The 14,268-nt window shown below is 33.5% G+C and overlaps 2 protein-coding genes across 4 annotated transcripts; one reads left to right on the top strand and one right to left on the bottom strand.

The window, feature by feature from the left end:
* Nucleotides 1-1,198: 1,198 nt before the first annotated feature.
* On the bottom strand, nt 1,199-8,379 carry LOC101504860 (uncharacterized). Of its 2 annotated transcripts, none has more exons than XM_004508925.4 (5): nt 7,943-8,379; nt 7,782-7,843; nt 6,223-6,313; nt 2,147-2,246; nt 1,199-2,047 (listed from the first exon to the last, which is right to left on the bottom strand). In XM_004508925.4, exons 1-5 carry the CDS (start codon nt 8,083-8,085, stop codon nt 1,367-1,369), a joined length of 1,077 nt encoding a protein of 358 aa, XP_004508982.1. In that variant the 5' UTR covers nt 8,086-8,379; the 3' UTR covers nt 1,199-1,366. The 2 variants fall into 2 exon arrangements, with proteins under 2 accessions (XP_004508982.1, XP_004508981.1); XM_004508924.4 differs by having other exon boundaries at nt 2,147-2,249; nt 7,943-8,365.
* A 1,337-nt stretch (nt 8,380-9,716) lies between these two features.
* Nucleotides 9,717-13,651, top strand: LOC101494319 (uncharacterized). 2 transcript variants are annotated; one of them, XM_073363766.1, is made up of 8 exons: nt 9,717-9,866; nt 9,976-10,020; nt 10,235-10,288; nt 10,383-10,451; nt 11,282-11,344; nt 11,594-12,196; nt 12,787-12,858; nt 13,161-13,651. In XM_073363766.1, exons 1-8 carry the CDS (start codon nt 9,717-9,719, stop codon nt 13,392-13,394), a joined length of 1,290 nt encoding a protein of 429 aa, XP_073219867.1. In that variant the 3' UTR covers nt 13,395-13,651. The 2 variants fall into 2 exon arrangements, with proteins under 2 accessions (XP_073219867.1, XP_004509033.1); XM_004508976.4 differs by having other exon boundaries at nt 9,970-10,020.
* Nucleotides 13,652-14,268: the final 617 nt, after the last annotated feature.

The following is a 14,268-nucleotide window of genomic DNA, read 5'->3' as shown; positions in this document are numbered from 1 at the left end:
TTTGATGTGATGCACGTGTTTTTGTACTAACATTTGAAACTATCTAAAGTGACTCGCGTAGGCAATTAGGTATATGTTTATTTCGGTGTTTTAATCCGAATAATCATACATTGTATATGATATAAATCAAAGTATTTTCCCCTTCTTTTGTCGGTTAGGCAAAAGCATTAATTAGAGCACATATACTAAATGATTTCTTTACTTCTAAGATATGAACAGAGCAAAATATCTATAGGGATAAGGGCAGGAATATATACGACATGCTTTGAATCATATTAGTAGCTTTAAGCTATTTTCACCCAACGAGGATGCTTCTAATCAATGTAAGCAAAGCAGCTTTATCTTATTCCCTTCAAAAGTCAAATTTAGAGAAGTCAGGTTTCAGAGAACTCCTACCAGTGGCATAAACCAGAATGAATCTTTTGGCCAATATTTTTTACAAGATAAAAAGATATATTAAAACTTCGATCTTATATTTTTTTAACTGTCAAACAAAATATATGAAAATTTATAAATATGCAGCTATTTATATCTAATGGGTGTGGCTGATAATTAATTTATATACTTATTGAAGGATGAAAGTACTATTCTTTTCACTCAAATTTCAACAACCAATAAGTAAAAGAACCTGCAGCACAATCACTCACTCTATTCACCAATACTATACAGTATACAGAGTAGTTTGTACTTGGTGCTTAAGCTCAGCAATCAACCAACAGACAATCTAAGCTTGAAAACCGGGAATGCAATTAAAATTGAATGTGACCACTATTACCCCAAGTTCCAATCGAGAATGTGAAATACCTAACGTGATCTGCCAAAAGATAGTGCATTTTCTTTCACCCTATTGCACGCACACAGTATCGCATCGCAACATCAGTGGCACAGAACGTACGTTTGTTCGAATTAGTATGACAAGGATATCACAATGTATATTCATACAATAATAAAAATAGTAGTATGGGTAAAAAGTTCCACCAAGCCATCAATTTTCAAAATCAATATGACCATTGTCTATTCATTACTCATTTACACCCGAACTCATTATGGCCATTCTTTTAAAAATTGAAATGGCAACTGAACCTGTTTACTTCCAAATCATGATTGTATTAGTTCATCTGCTTAAGTTTTCCTTTTTTTTTTTTTTAACCTTAGTTAAATCAAATAATGATTAAACTGAAAAAATAACAAGTTTGCGTCCGAATAATTCAAAAAATGGATTCATTCTGAGATTTAAGACATTGTTTGGCTTTTGACTAATTCTAATTCTAATTCTAATTTTACATAGCATTTTCCTTGAACAATACAGCATTTAGATTGCTGTCATTCTCCTCAAGCTAAATTTTAATTGTCAAGAAATCTAACCTCACAACTGCTCTACATACTCAAGAGAAGAAAAGTGTTTGTCTACGGTGTTGAGAGTTTCTTGATCTATTTCAGTGGTCCCAACCAATTTTGGTAACGAATAATCCAATTCTTTTGCTGGTGCAACATCACCTTCAGTAATTTGATTCTGATCCATCTCATTGTCTGTAAGTTGCACTGTGGCAGAGTTTTCGTCTGAATTGAAAAGTTCAAACTTCACCTCCAAGCATGACTGCAAATCCTCCTCACTTCGGGCTTTGTTAATTTTGTCCATAAGATCGCTTATAGCTGATAACTTTTCGGTCCTCTTTCTCTTATTTGAAGCTTCATTAACTTCATCAATTTGTTCATTACTTTCACCATCTACAGCACACTTCTGAAGCTTCTTTAATCCCTCATCTACAATTTTTTTTATTCTTATCCTTGCACCATCACTTCTTGTTGAGTTTGACCTTAGCTGCAATTTTAACCCGGGGATCATTATCTCATTGTTCTCCGTTGGAATAGGATTAGCCTCTGATGCAGACAACACATTATCATCTGTATACTTCACAGATAATACTTCTTCCAGTAAGTCAACATTTTGCATGTATCGGTCAAAAGCTTCGTTTTCCGCTTCAATATTTCGCTCGTTGTATTCCTTTAACTTGGAAAATCTCCATTCATTGATAGCGGCAGCATCCTGTAATCACACGCAATGTTGTTACTTTCACTGCAGAATACAGCATTCTGTAACAAGTTTTATATCAACCAATCTTTAGTTTATATATTGTGTATGTACCTTCCTAGTTAATGGCTTCTTTGAACGAAGCGAAAGGTGCAGATTATTGAACTGGGCAAAACTATTGGAAAGTTGTCGAAGTGATGCAACTCTACCTGCACTTCTGAAACAAAAAGCAAAATGAACTTTAAATCTATAGTTGAATCAATCGGGTCATTAGACAGAAATACTACCGGAACAAACTGGAAGTTCAATTAAATCACAAATTACGGACAATTTTCAAATTTCTAAATTTTAGGTATTGATAAATCTATTTACAAAAATGTATAAATCCCGCTTTCTATTCTACAAGTACAACATACCAAACCAAACAATATCAACACTCCCTTTCAAGTCTGAATATATATGTCATATACATCAAACTTGTTACATACTACCTCTGTCTCTATATGCTAAATACACTTGAGAAATTTCATTGTTCTTTTTTTAAAGAAAAACCTTTCAAATTATCAAACATTCAAAATTATAAATAGAAAGAGACGTGGTTCAATACTCTGCTTTTGCAGATCTTGCAACTATGTTTAAGATTTCTCTAATTAGAACATTGTATCAAGAAGTAAACTTTCTATAACTGAGACCTTCCTAATCTCCATTTGTATCAGGAACAACATTTGTACGACCTTTTTATTATCAATGGAAAAGAAAAACAAAGAAGACTACAATCCAACTCTCTAAACTAATAAGGAATCAGCTACAAGACAACTACACAGTGCAGGGGGGAAGAGACTCAATTCGCATTCCACAATCTGAGCTGTTCCCGAGCTTGGCAAGCCAATATGCATGACTATTTCCTCCGTGCAAGGTGTGCTGAAAAAACAGGTTCTAGGAGGCACACATGAAGGGTATAATGTGCTAAATTTTAGAGAGCAGTCTTACTATCGAATTCACAAATGACATCCTTAGCACCACTATTCCAAGTCAAAAACCAAGCCATAAGCCAATTACATGTAATTCAGCATTAATGAGGGAAGTAAAGCCATAGCTGCCAGAGAAACCAATTATCCAATTACCAAAGGAGTTCAGGATGAGATAACCATAACATGACAGCCCCGGGTTTCCAAATGAGCTCTCATCCACATTAAGTTTCACAATATTCTCAGTAGGAGGCTGCTATGAAACAAACCTCATCACCTTCCTGTTTTTTGGATAAACCAAACACTTTGATGGTGGAATCATACTGACCCTTAATGTCATTAACAAAGTGTCAATCCATCAAACTATTATTCGAAAAAAACTCCTCATTTCTAGATTTCCAAACCAACCAGCAAGAAATCAAAAGTAGTTTCCCATTTAGCTGCTGTAGCATTGCCTTTTCCGGCAATGTCCAACAGCAACAGCTCACCTCCGTCCTCTGCAAACGGCTGCGATGAACCCAAGTGGTCACATAATCAGAACATGCTCCCATACCATATTGAGTTTAAATTTTTGGGTCTAAACTAAACCACATTCCGCTCTTTATGAAAGCATGTACAAGAAATACTAATTGATATGATTTGCTCATTCAATTCTCAATCTATGATTCTAATCTTACTAATAAATGAACGGATTAGATTCTATGATTCTTTGACAATTTCTGGGCAATAAGTTCAGAAGTTGTCCTCAGGTCCCTGGTATTTACTCAAACAAAATTTATCAAGGATCTCCTTGAAAGACTAGTATGGCAGATTAAAAACCTTTGCCACTCTTATGCCTACTAACTGTAAAGTATCAAAACTTGGAGTTTCCCCCATGAAGAATCTTCAGCTTTACATTCAGGGTAGATGTAGGGGAGGGGAGGTAATATCTTAAATATGTGTTTGGTTCAACTTTTAGGATGGTAGGGGAGCAAAATCCCTCATAAGTGGTTTTTGCTCTCCCTCCATTTTGGGGGGACTTGGAGGGGAGGGGAGGAGCTCAATATAACTAAAAACCCTTTTAAAATCCCTCCCCTAGAACTGAACACAAAAGAATTAAAAATGCATCCCCTCCCCTTCCCTCCTCCTTTTGAACCAAACATATCTCTACTTCTCCTCCCGTCCCCTCCATTAAAATCTCTCCCCTACTCTCCATTGAACCAAACATACCCTACACGTCTGTAGTGGAAGTACTTCAATATGCAACCATTACAAGACCTGAATTGGGTTTTCAGTAAACAAGGTCAACCAGTTAATGGCTGCATTTTGATGAACAATGGAAATTGGTAAAAAAAAAACAGGGTCCTTAGATTACATACAAGGCAATGCAACTCATTGGCTTCTTTTACAACCACATTCTTCCTCCATGCCTTTCAGCTTGCAGGCATTCTGTGATAAAGACTGGACATCAGATATTGATGATAAGCATTCTGTGATATAGATTGGACATCGGATATTGATGACAGGCATTCTATACTAGGATGCTTACCCCGGCCTTTACGGTCAGTCAGCCCTCCGTAGGCAGCCCTTTCTGAGCCACCGACAACCAGCTCTGATACCAATTGATATGTAACTAAGCACTTGGGGAACCCTCCCTTAAAAGCTAGCTATCTTGGGGGATGAACCAAGCCACTTAAATACTGCACCAAGCATCCCATACAACTCGATGTGGATCTTTGGGAAACCCATAATACCCAACAAGTCCCTATCATATTCTCACCAAGCTCTTGTCTATTATATGTTTCTGCACAATTAGAGACAAGCTCAGGGTGATGACTTCGCCTCAAAACACCCTGAGCTTGACAGCGGAATGATAGGAGAATCTATTCGGTATACTTGGTATCACAAGTGGTTAGCTAAGCCTTGGCCTTCAAACTGTTAGTTCTAGTTAAACTGTTATAGGTTGCTAGACTCTATTGCATAAGTAATTAGACTCATCTGACACTATATACAACTCATGTATAGTGTTCAGTGTATTCATCACAATTTAAAACATACGAGTTTCATACTCAGTTTGCTTTCTCTTTTCTCTCTTCAATGGAGTTTCTATGAGCAGCATGCAATTTTTAAATGTTTTCCATTCAGTTTCTCTTATGGTAGATACACCCAAGAAAGTAAATGACACAGACTTTATGGCTCCGGGTAGACAGAGAGTTCACCAAAGTGAGCTGTGAAGGTGACCTATTGTCAGAGTGATTTTACAGCAGTGGTCAGTGATTTTACGACAGTGGTCACAGTGACTCACAAATCACAACCAAAGAGTGTACTCTAATACCAACTTGAATATCATCATGATAGAGAGAAAGATCCCAGCCTCATGGACTTATGTTTACAATCAAAATCCATTTAGTACAAAACTACAAATGGTCCTTAAATACTAAAATTTTAGGGATTGGTATATCTGTTTACAAAAAGTGCATATTATGTTTCCTATTCTAATAATATAAGATATTAGATATCAACCAAATCAAATAATATAAACAATAATGGGTGTGTGTGCCTGCTACCTCTTGGAATAGTGTTTGAGCCAAATAAAGTTTTGAAACTTTGGCACAATATTGTGGCAATTATTAAACAGCATGACTCATGTGAGGTAAAATACAAGATAACTGTAGTCAGTAGGTACTGCACTAAAAGGTCCCACAAAGCTTTCTAAAGAAAAATGTTGTCAAACATTTTCTTCTTTCAATAAAACTTAATATGTTTGAGATCATGAGATCAGGCACGGATCTATGGCAAAGGGATTGGGGGCAGCTGCCCCCACTTACCTATATACTTTGCTTCTACCTGTTACATAATTTTGTTTTAGTCCTTATATAAATTAATTATTGTCCCCACTAAAATTCATTATATTATTTTATTTGTATATTTGATGTATTGAATATGAAAAAAAAATCATAAAAAATTTAAATTACGAAAATACAGAGAAATATAATTGCTAATGTTAAGGTGTTTCCAATTTTGTGGGTGTAAAATGATATACTTTATGTAATCTCCCAGTTTTTGCTGAGTGATAATTATATCATTATTTATCATTTATATATTGATGTTCTTTAACATAAATATGTATAATATATAATTTTGTCCCTACTAATTAAAATTCTTAAATCCGTCACTGTTTGAGATATAAAACTAATATAATGAATATGGTATAAATGCAGGTTGTTGATATTCATTACTTACATTGATGGAGGTGGTTCAAAGGACTGCCGATCAAGTGGGGCGGCACCAGAAGATGGAGTCTTGTCAGGAAAAGTTGTATTGGCTTTTAACACTGCATTCACCATATGCCATAAAACAAGGGGGCAGGGGATGAAAAGCTGTTAGGGTTTTTCTATTGTGAGAAAGATTAAAACGTATAATAGAAAGTAAATAGATATTTTAAATCTTGCAAAAGGATTGAAGATTCACATAATAATTGCACCTTTATTTGTGTTACATTTTCATAACTTGCCTTCTTAGAATTAGAAGATACATTATTTTAATGCCACTAATTACACAATATCTGTTTACATACTCACACCAAGTTTTAAGGAGACGGTTCATCTAAAGTGGGGCTTTCTTTAAAGTAAAGGTATACCTGCCTTCAATTACAAGAATTCAAGAGCAGAGACACCCTTACTTACTTACTTGCTCATGTTCGTAGTAAACTTTAGAGGGTATTGTTCCGACTTCCAATTTCAAAATATATAACTTAGCCATGTTAGACAGCCCTAGACTAAAAAGACAGTATCTTAATTACTATTACCCAGGACACTAAAAAGACAAGAGTAATACTCACCGACTCTTTCAGTTTTTCTATTTTAAAAATAGGTAGTGCAGCACACATGCTGACTCTGAAGTTTCAATGTTTTATTATTTAAAAACCCTAAAATTCTGTTTCTTTTTGTCCTGCTATTTCCGCAACATCCTCTAGCCAATACTGGAATAGCGGTGGGTATTTCCCTAATAGCTAAATTGGTTTGTCTTTGATAGTTTCGATTAGTAGAACTTAGTTAGACTTAGCTGCTAACATGGCAATAACATAATCAATTAGTCCCAACAGTCTAGTCTGTTGGTTAAAGACTCTAGAACATTCTTACTCTAGAATCTTTCAAGTTAGTTACACAAGTTCTGGGCTCTTCCCTTTTTAGTTTCTCCATATATATATATACTTATTGTATATTTGCCATTGTTTATGAAATCAGTAGCTAAAGTTCAACAACAATAATGTCATAGAAACGTCTATCTAATGCAGAGATTGCAGGTCAAAAATATCAAATCCTCAATGTAAATGGGATTTCTCTGCCTATTTGTGATCACCATCAAAAGCAAATTACCTCATCTTTAAAAACAAAAAGAAAGAAAAAAAACTCAAAGTTCACAAGCATAGCAATGCTAAGAGTAGCATATGAAGCACAATTTTCAATGCTGATCTTCCGTAATCCACAACATTTGTCAAACCTATAACTGGTCGATTGAAGTTACAAAATTTAAAAAACTATGTTTGAGCTTGGATGTTTGCTTTAGCCTGATATATAAACTCTTAATAAGCATCTTATGGGAAAAGAAAAAAAAGACTAGCGTTCAAACCTATCCCTAGTGTTTGGACTTGTATTACACAGCTTGAGCATTTAAGGTTTTATCATCAAAATCATAAGAATACAAACACCACCAAAAGCATGTACTTGAAAATAAAACGCATCCAAAAGAAAAGAGTAAGAAAAAAAAAAGCTTTAAATGAAAAGAAGAAGGAAACGGACCATGAATAGGACATGGATTTTGATTTCTGGAACAGCAACTCTTGCAATTCTCATAGGGACACCTGTAAAATAAAATAATCACAATAGTGTTTGAATTGAAATTAATGACCGAGTCAAAACAAAGTAATGAAGAAAAAAAGTGATAAAACTAAATTAAAGACCTAGAACGAGCAACATTGCCACACTGCTTGCACTTAGGCTTGTTCTGACCACGTTGAGATTTGGGCGGCACTGAAGCGACGGGAGATCCTAGACCTAGGGTTCCTACCTTCGCCGTCGAATTGCTGCTCGGTGCCGTCGCCATAGTTATCCTTCTTCGCTTCGACCTCAATCCAAGTGAGAGTGCAGGGGAAACAGCACGGTTGATTCAAAATAAGAAGAAAAGACAAATGCCGATGATAATGAACGGCCGTGATTTATTTTTAAAATTGCAGGTTTAAAGTTTTGGATTTTGAAGAAAAAGGATAGGAGGTGAAGTTTGTGCCGGCAATATTAGGATCCCGAGCGTCGCGTTTCCGTTCCTAGAAGCGTGAAGCTGGGGGTGGGGTTTGTGAGTCCGAAGGCGAGGAACTCAACTTCGAAATTGTGTTTGTGTTCTAAATTCGCTAATCAAATGCCACGACCACGAGTTTGCTTAAAAAAAATATTCATTATTCTTTTTTAAAGAATTTCATTATTTTTTAATTAATATACCATTTGTTTATTAATTCATTCAAACAAAATGAAATATTCACCTTAGATTCCGTTCAATAAAATTGATAACCGATGATTAATGATTTTTAGTTAAAAAATTAATTAATTGAAAATTAGTTTGATTTAATTGAAAAATAATTTTTAACTAATTAATTAAAAATTAATTTTTAATAATATAAAATGATATAATTATTTAATTTAAAATAAAAAAATGGAACATTTTTATCCAATTTCTTTTAAGTATTTTTTAATCTAATTTTTTTTTAAATCAATTTTACTTTATTTTTATGGTAGAAATTTTAAAAAAAAAATATAACAAAGCTTTGAAATAAAAATTAAAACCATACAATTCATTTTTTTTACATCATTTACTTTTTTTTTTAATTATAATACAAACATAAAATTAAAAAATCTTTTAAAAATTTTGATTTTTCACAACAATGTAAAATGATTAATATTTATAAAATAATTACAATACTTTTTAAAAATTTACCTTTTAATTTTCGAACAAATTTTATTTTTAATTTAATTAATAAGATGAATAATGAATATAAATACTTTTATAGTTTGAAATTATATATCACATATTTTAAATGTTAAATTATTATTTTATAATTCAAAAATCTAATAAAAATTTAAAATAAATGGACGAAGTTTTTGAATCGGGGAAAATACTTCGAATAACTTTTTTATCAATCCAACGTTGTGTTAAAAATTTTATTTTATATGTGTCACGCTCAGACTAAAAAAAAAACTTCTCTTTGAGTTTAGGTTGTTAGTCGCTATCTAGTGCTAGTTTGCTGGTTGTTAATTCTTGTAGATATTAGTTAATTTAGTTGAGTTAGTATTTATTGTATGTATATATCATCTCGTCAACTATTCAATTAACTTTTTGGTCGATAATATTGTGAAGTATATTCAGTATATCTTTATTCTCCAATTGGTATCAGAAGTAATTTCTTAATTTTGGCTGTGTTTCATTCCTTTGCTCTTTCATGGTGGAAAAACTCAATCCTTTGTTCATCTAAAAATTTGATAACCATGGCCTTGTTCAAATTGCACATCTCTTTACCGTCACCGTCGACAACTACATGATACTATTCCCTTTGACTTAATTAAATAGATTATTATTATATTACCTATTGACCGTTATTATTATTATTTTACTGTGTTTCCAAAAGTTTGTGTGGTTATGAATGTTGTCGTGGCGTGGACAATATATTCATACTTGCCATATCTATTATGTTGGAGGGTCTGATCAAGGGATTGATCGACGTAGCTCTCGGCGGCAACAATAACGATCGCGATCGCGATCGCGATGACAATCAACCACGCGATGAACGTTCCAGATCATCTTGGGCGGAGGTTGTTTCCGGAGATCAGCAGGATAAGGTTCATTTGCAATTTCCCTTCTCTTCTCTCTTATTTATCCATGGATCTATCCATTTATGTAATTTCTCTATCAACTACCATCATCATGTTTATTTTTTTGCAGGAGCAGAAAGAGGAGTGGCAATCCGAAGGTTCTAGATTCTCCAACAACAAGGTTACATTGTCACTCACATTTTCCATTTATTCAATTCATTCATATATATAAATATATTCTCAATTTCAACATAGTACACCTTTAGAATCACGGTGATACTGTGGTTTTATTACAACTACCAAGTGTATCTTTTGTCATAATGACAGTGATATAGAACGAATAGATCAGTTAATCCAAATTCGAAGCAAGTTACTAATTAAAATTATTATTACAGGAGGAAGTGGAACCGTGGCAAGACGAAAGTAGTAACCATCGCAGGCCTCGTAAGGTGAATTAGTGTCTATCTGTAAGTAAATAAACAAATAAATATATTGTGGATGTAAAGTATGTAATTCTGTTTACTGTAATCTACTTTTCTTCAGGAACAATATCGTCCTCAGCAGCAGGACTACGAATCTGAAACTTTCAACACTTCCAATAGACCCAATAAGGTTCTTAGTTTACGTTAACAGATTATAATTTGCAATTTTGACACTTTCGATTGCTCCATTGTTCTTCACAGATATGTTTGTATCTTAGCTTTCAAGTTTTTTGATAATGCATTTGCAGATCTCAAGAGATTTATCACTTAGTGTGTATTTGGATGAAGGTTTAACTTTATTAAATGTTACTTTCAATTATCTGTCAAATTGATTTAGTATTTTAGTTCAAATTCAATTTAAAGTGAATTAATCTATGTTTTTATGTATCTACCATAAAAACAATGTAAAACTTAATGTAAAATTTTCAAGCTGAGGCGAAAGTGATTTTTATCACTTCCAGTTAAATCAAAATTTGTAAATAAAATCAATTTTGATTTGAAGTATCTAAATTGCTCAACCATCATAGTGACAGATCCCTCCGACTCATTCACAAAAAACATTACAGTTATTGTATGTTATGAAATTGGAATTGTTGTGCCATCAGAGTCAAATTTTGATGCTGCATTCTTATGGTATTTCTGGTAGGTTCATGTTTATATGGCTCTCATAGCCCTGATCCAAATATCTCTCTAGTGCATACTAACTTATAAGATTGTCTCTAGAAAGATTTTTATGAAGAAATAAACATTTTAAAAAAAAAAAAACTTATATAAAAGATAAATGTCCCACTGGACTGAGTAATTGAAAATCAGGTTTCATGGGGGCATGTCAAGGTTGAAAATATCAAGCATGCATCGACCAATCTCTTCTTCTTCTTTTAATGAGAACAAGTACCTGATGTGTAGAGTTTTTCTATTGAAAATTTACTATTTTGGTGAAATTCAATTTTATTTTTGCAGTCAGATGAAGATAACAACGACGGGTGGCAGACTGTGGGCAAACCTTCAAGACAGACACACAAGGTTTATATTTTTTATTTGAATATAATATATTTAGATTACACATAGATATGTAGGTGTATATTAAATTTAATGTGTCAATTGGAACAGTTTGTATTATGTTAATATTTAACATTGCTGTTACAGGTATATCTTCTATAAACTTTACTTTATGTTAGCTTTGTTATAGAATGTGTGATGTAATCAGTTCTCAACGTTTTATGCTGCATCGCATTCTGAGTCTGAAAGATGGATCTTACCAACATGATGTAGGTTCCAAAGGATAACTGGCAAAGCTATAAACGACCTTCTGATGAGCAAGAATACTCCAATGAAGTTGAAGTTGGTGCTAGAATAGAGCCTTCGCATGATGAACTTGCTGATCTGTCACGAGCTTGCGAAAAACTCTGGGATCTGGATTTAAATCGTTTGGTACCGACCAAAGACTATGAAATTGACTGTGGTGAAGGGAAAAAAGTTTACCAAAAGGAAGATATGGCACAGGGGAGCTTGTTTACATGGGTTAGTGATGATGTATTCAGAAAGCCAACATATGCTCGATTTCTTTCGCTGTTAGATAATTACAACCCACATCAAGGATCTAAGGAGGTTGTCACATCTGAAGAGAAACAAGAGCAAGTTTCCTTCATAGAAGAGATTAGTAGAACAGCACCAATTAAATATCTTCACAAGTTACTTGCTTCTAAAGGAATCACATCGGGGAGTTACCAAGATTTTAAAAGAATTTTGACCAGCTTGTGGTTTGACCTTTATAGCCGTGGTGGAACTTCTGGTTCCTCATCTGCTTTTGAACATGTTTTTGTTGGAGAAATCAAACAAACCAGTGAAGTTTCTGGATTTCATAACTGGTTGCAGGTATGATCTCTTATTTTTCTCTCCTCCAATGTCTATTAACTTGGGATTTGGTGCTCTTTTCAACCATAATTTGATATTACCTGCTTCATTGGGCATCAATACTATATTGTGTTCGACCTACCTGTACAGCCTATTTGATTAGTATACCTAGGTACCTAGCTCCTTGTAGAATTGCATCAGAGCTGATACTGCTAATAACAAATAGTTTCTTAGCTGTGTTAATTTTTTCTTTGATCTTTTGTCATGGAAATAAGAGAAAATTGTACTCACCTCCCCTTAGGTACTTAAATGATCCATAAACATCCTCTATTCTGTAAAAGACATTAATTTCAAATCAATTATTAATCATACCTCCCTTATATCTGTAAAAGTTGAGGAGTACATGTGTCATTTAAGCATACTTTAAGGGAGGTAAGTGCAATTTCCCCTTCCAATGATGTTCTATCTTGTTATTATATTAGTAATTTAGTATATTTGTTAAATAAGTTGATGAGGACTTGGATATATTTTGATTCTTTAATTTATAAATTTGATTTCATTAGAAGTCATAATGTGAAATGTTTATCTCATCTATTGGTGTATTTTGGCAGTTTTACCTTGAAGAGGCAAAGGGGAGAATTGATTATCAAGGATATATTTTTCCCCGCAGACGGGGTGAAATTGTGAGTGACTATCTGTTAAACTGGATTTCTATTTTCTATGGACTATTATTCCAAATATAGACATTACATTTTTGTGTACTAAAAATAAATACAGGAAAGTAATGTACTTCAGCAATAGTTAGATATCAAATCACGTTGAAAATATTTTAGCAACAAATTTATCTTCCTATAACATTGAGAGTCTCTAAATTTTGAACCATAGTTCTATTTCATTACAGATACCTCTTTTAGTTTCTTGTAAAAAAAACAACTCTTTTAGTTAGTTCATGTTTGTTTATTTTGTTTGCCACTGTAACTTGCAGCCTGACTCTGAAACCCAGCTTCTGACAATTCAGTTTGAATGGAATGGTGTTCTGAAATCTGTATCAAGCACTTTGGTTGGAGTGAGCCCTGAATTTGAAATTGCTTTGTATACCCTTTGTTTCTACGCCGGTGAGGAAGATAACCACATTCAGCTTGGTCCATATGAAGTCAATATCAAGTGCTACCGTTTAGGAAATCGAATTGGATCTGTTTTCCCCATTGCAGATTCTTGAATTTTCAGTCGCCAGGAATGATAGTAGTTGAGAACTTGTAATAAGTCATAATGTAAAGGCAACTATATCCGTTAGATCAACCATTCAAGGTAGCACAATATTGAGACAAAGTACATTTGTGGTTTTTGTCTATGATTAAGGAAAAAATATTGTGGAACTAGTGTGCTTCTTTTTTTCTTTTTTGTAATTCAGTACCATAATTGATTTGCTATTGTGTGTTATTAAATTATAAAATATCTTTGAGTTTGCTGGTTTGATTTCTCTTAGAGTAAGATGCATACATACAGCTATGTGACAATGAGAGGTGCAGCTCCGGACCCTACTGAAATCAAGTTCCTTCCCTTGGAATATACATCTACTACCTTTTTGAGGTGTGCTTCAAAGGCAGCGCCTATAATATCTTGTGAAAGTCTCCAGGAATGAGATATTTTGAAAAAAATTCTCAAATATTTAAATATTTTACTCAACTGGTTTTAATTCTATATTTGAAATTAATTATTTGTAAATTGGTTTGTTCATCTTGCCTTCTTGGTTACTGCAGAAACATCTGCCATAACCTCCTCCTCCCCAAGTCTTTGATTTGCAATTTACTTCAAAGGTGTTGAGCTTTTATTGGAAATCGTGTTTGAATAACTTTGTTTTTTAACGGAAGAAATAATATTCGTTAGAAAAATGAAAGAAGGTTACAATGAGAAGTTTGTGTTGGGGGCATATATATCTCTTCTACACTGATCACAAGAAAATATAGTTGTAATAGAAAATAAGAGGGTACTATCAAATCCATATATGAAACCTAATAACTATTACTAATTTATTCTTCCAAACATAGACAACGATTGAAAAAAAAAAAAATAAAGGAAGATCGACATTCTTT

The sequence above is a fragment of the Cicer arietinum genome, chromosome 7 (assembly GCF_000331145.2).
Source record: "Cicer arietinum cultivar CDC Frontier isolate Library 1 chromosome 7, Cicar.CDCFrontier_v2.0, whole genome shotgun sequence".
NCBI lineage: Eukaryota > Viridiplantae > Streptophyta > Magnoliopsida > Fabales > Fabaceae > Cicer > Cicer arietinum.
Note: the sequence above shows the minus strand (reverse complement) of the source record. Positions and strands in the feature narration are given on the sequence as shown.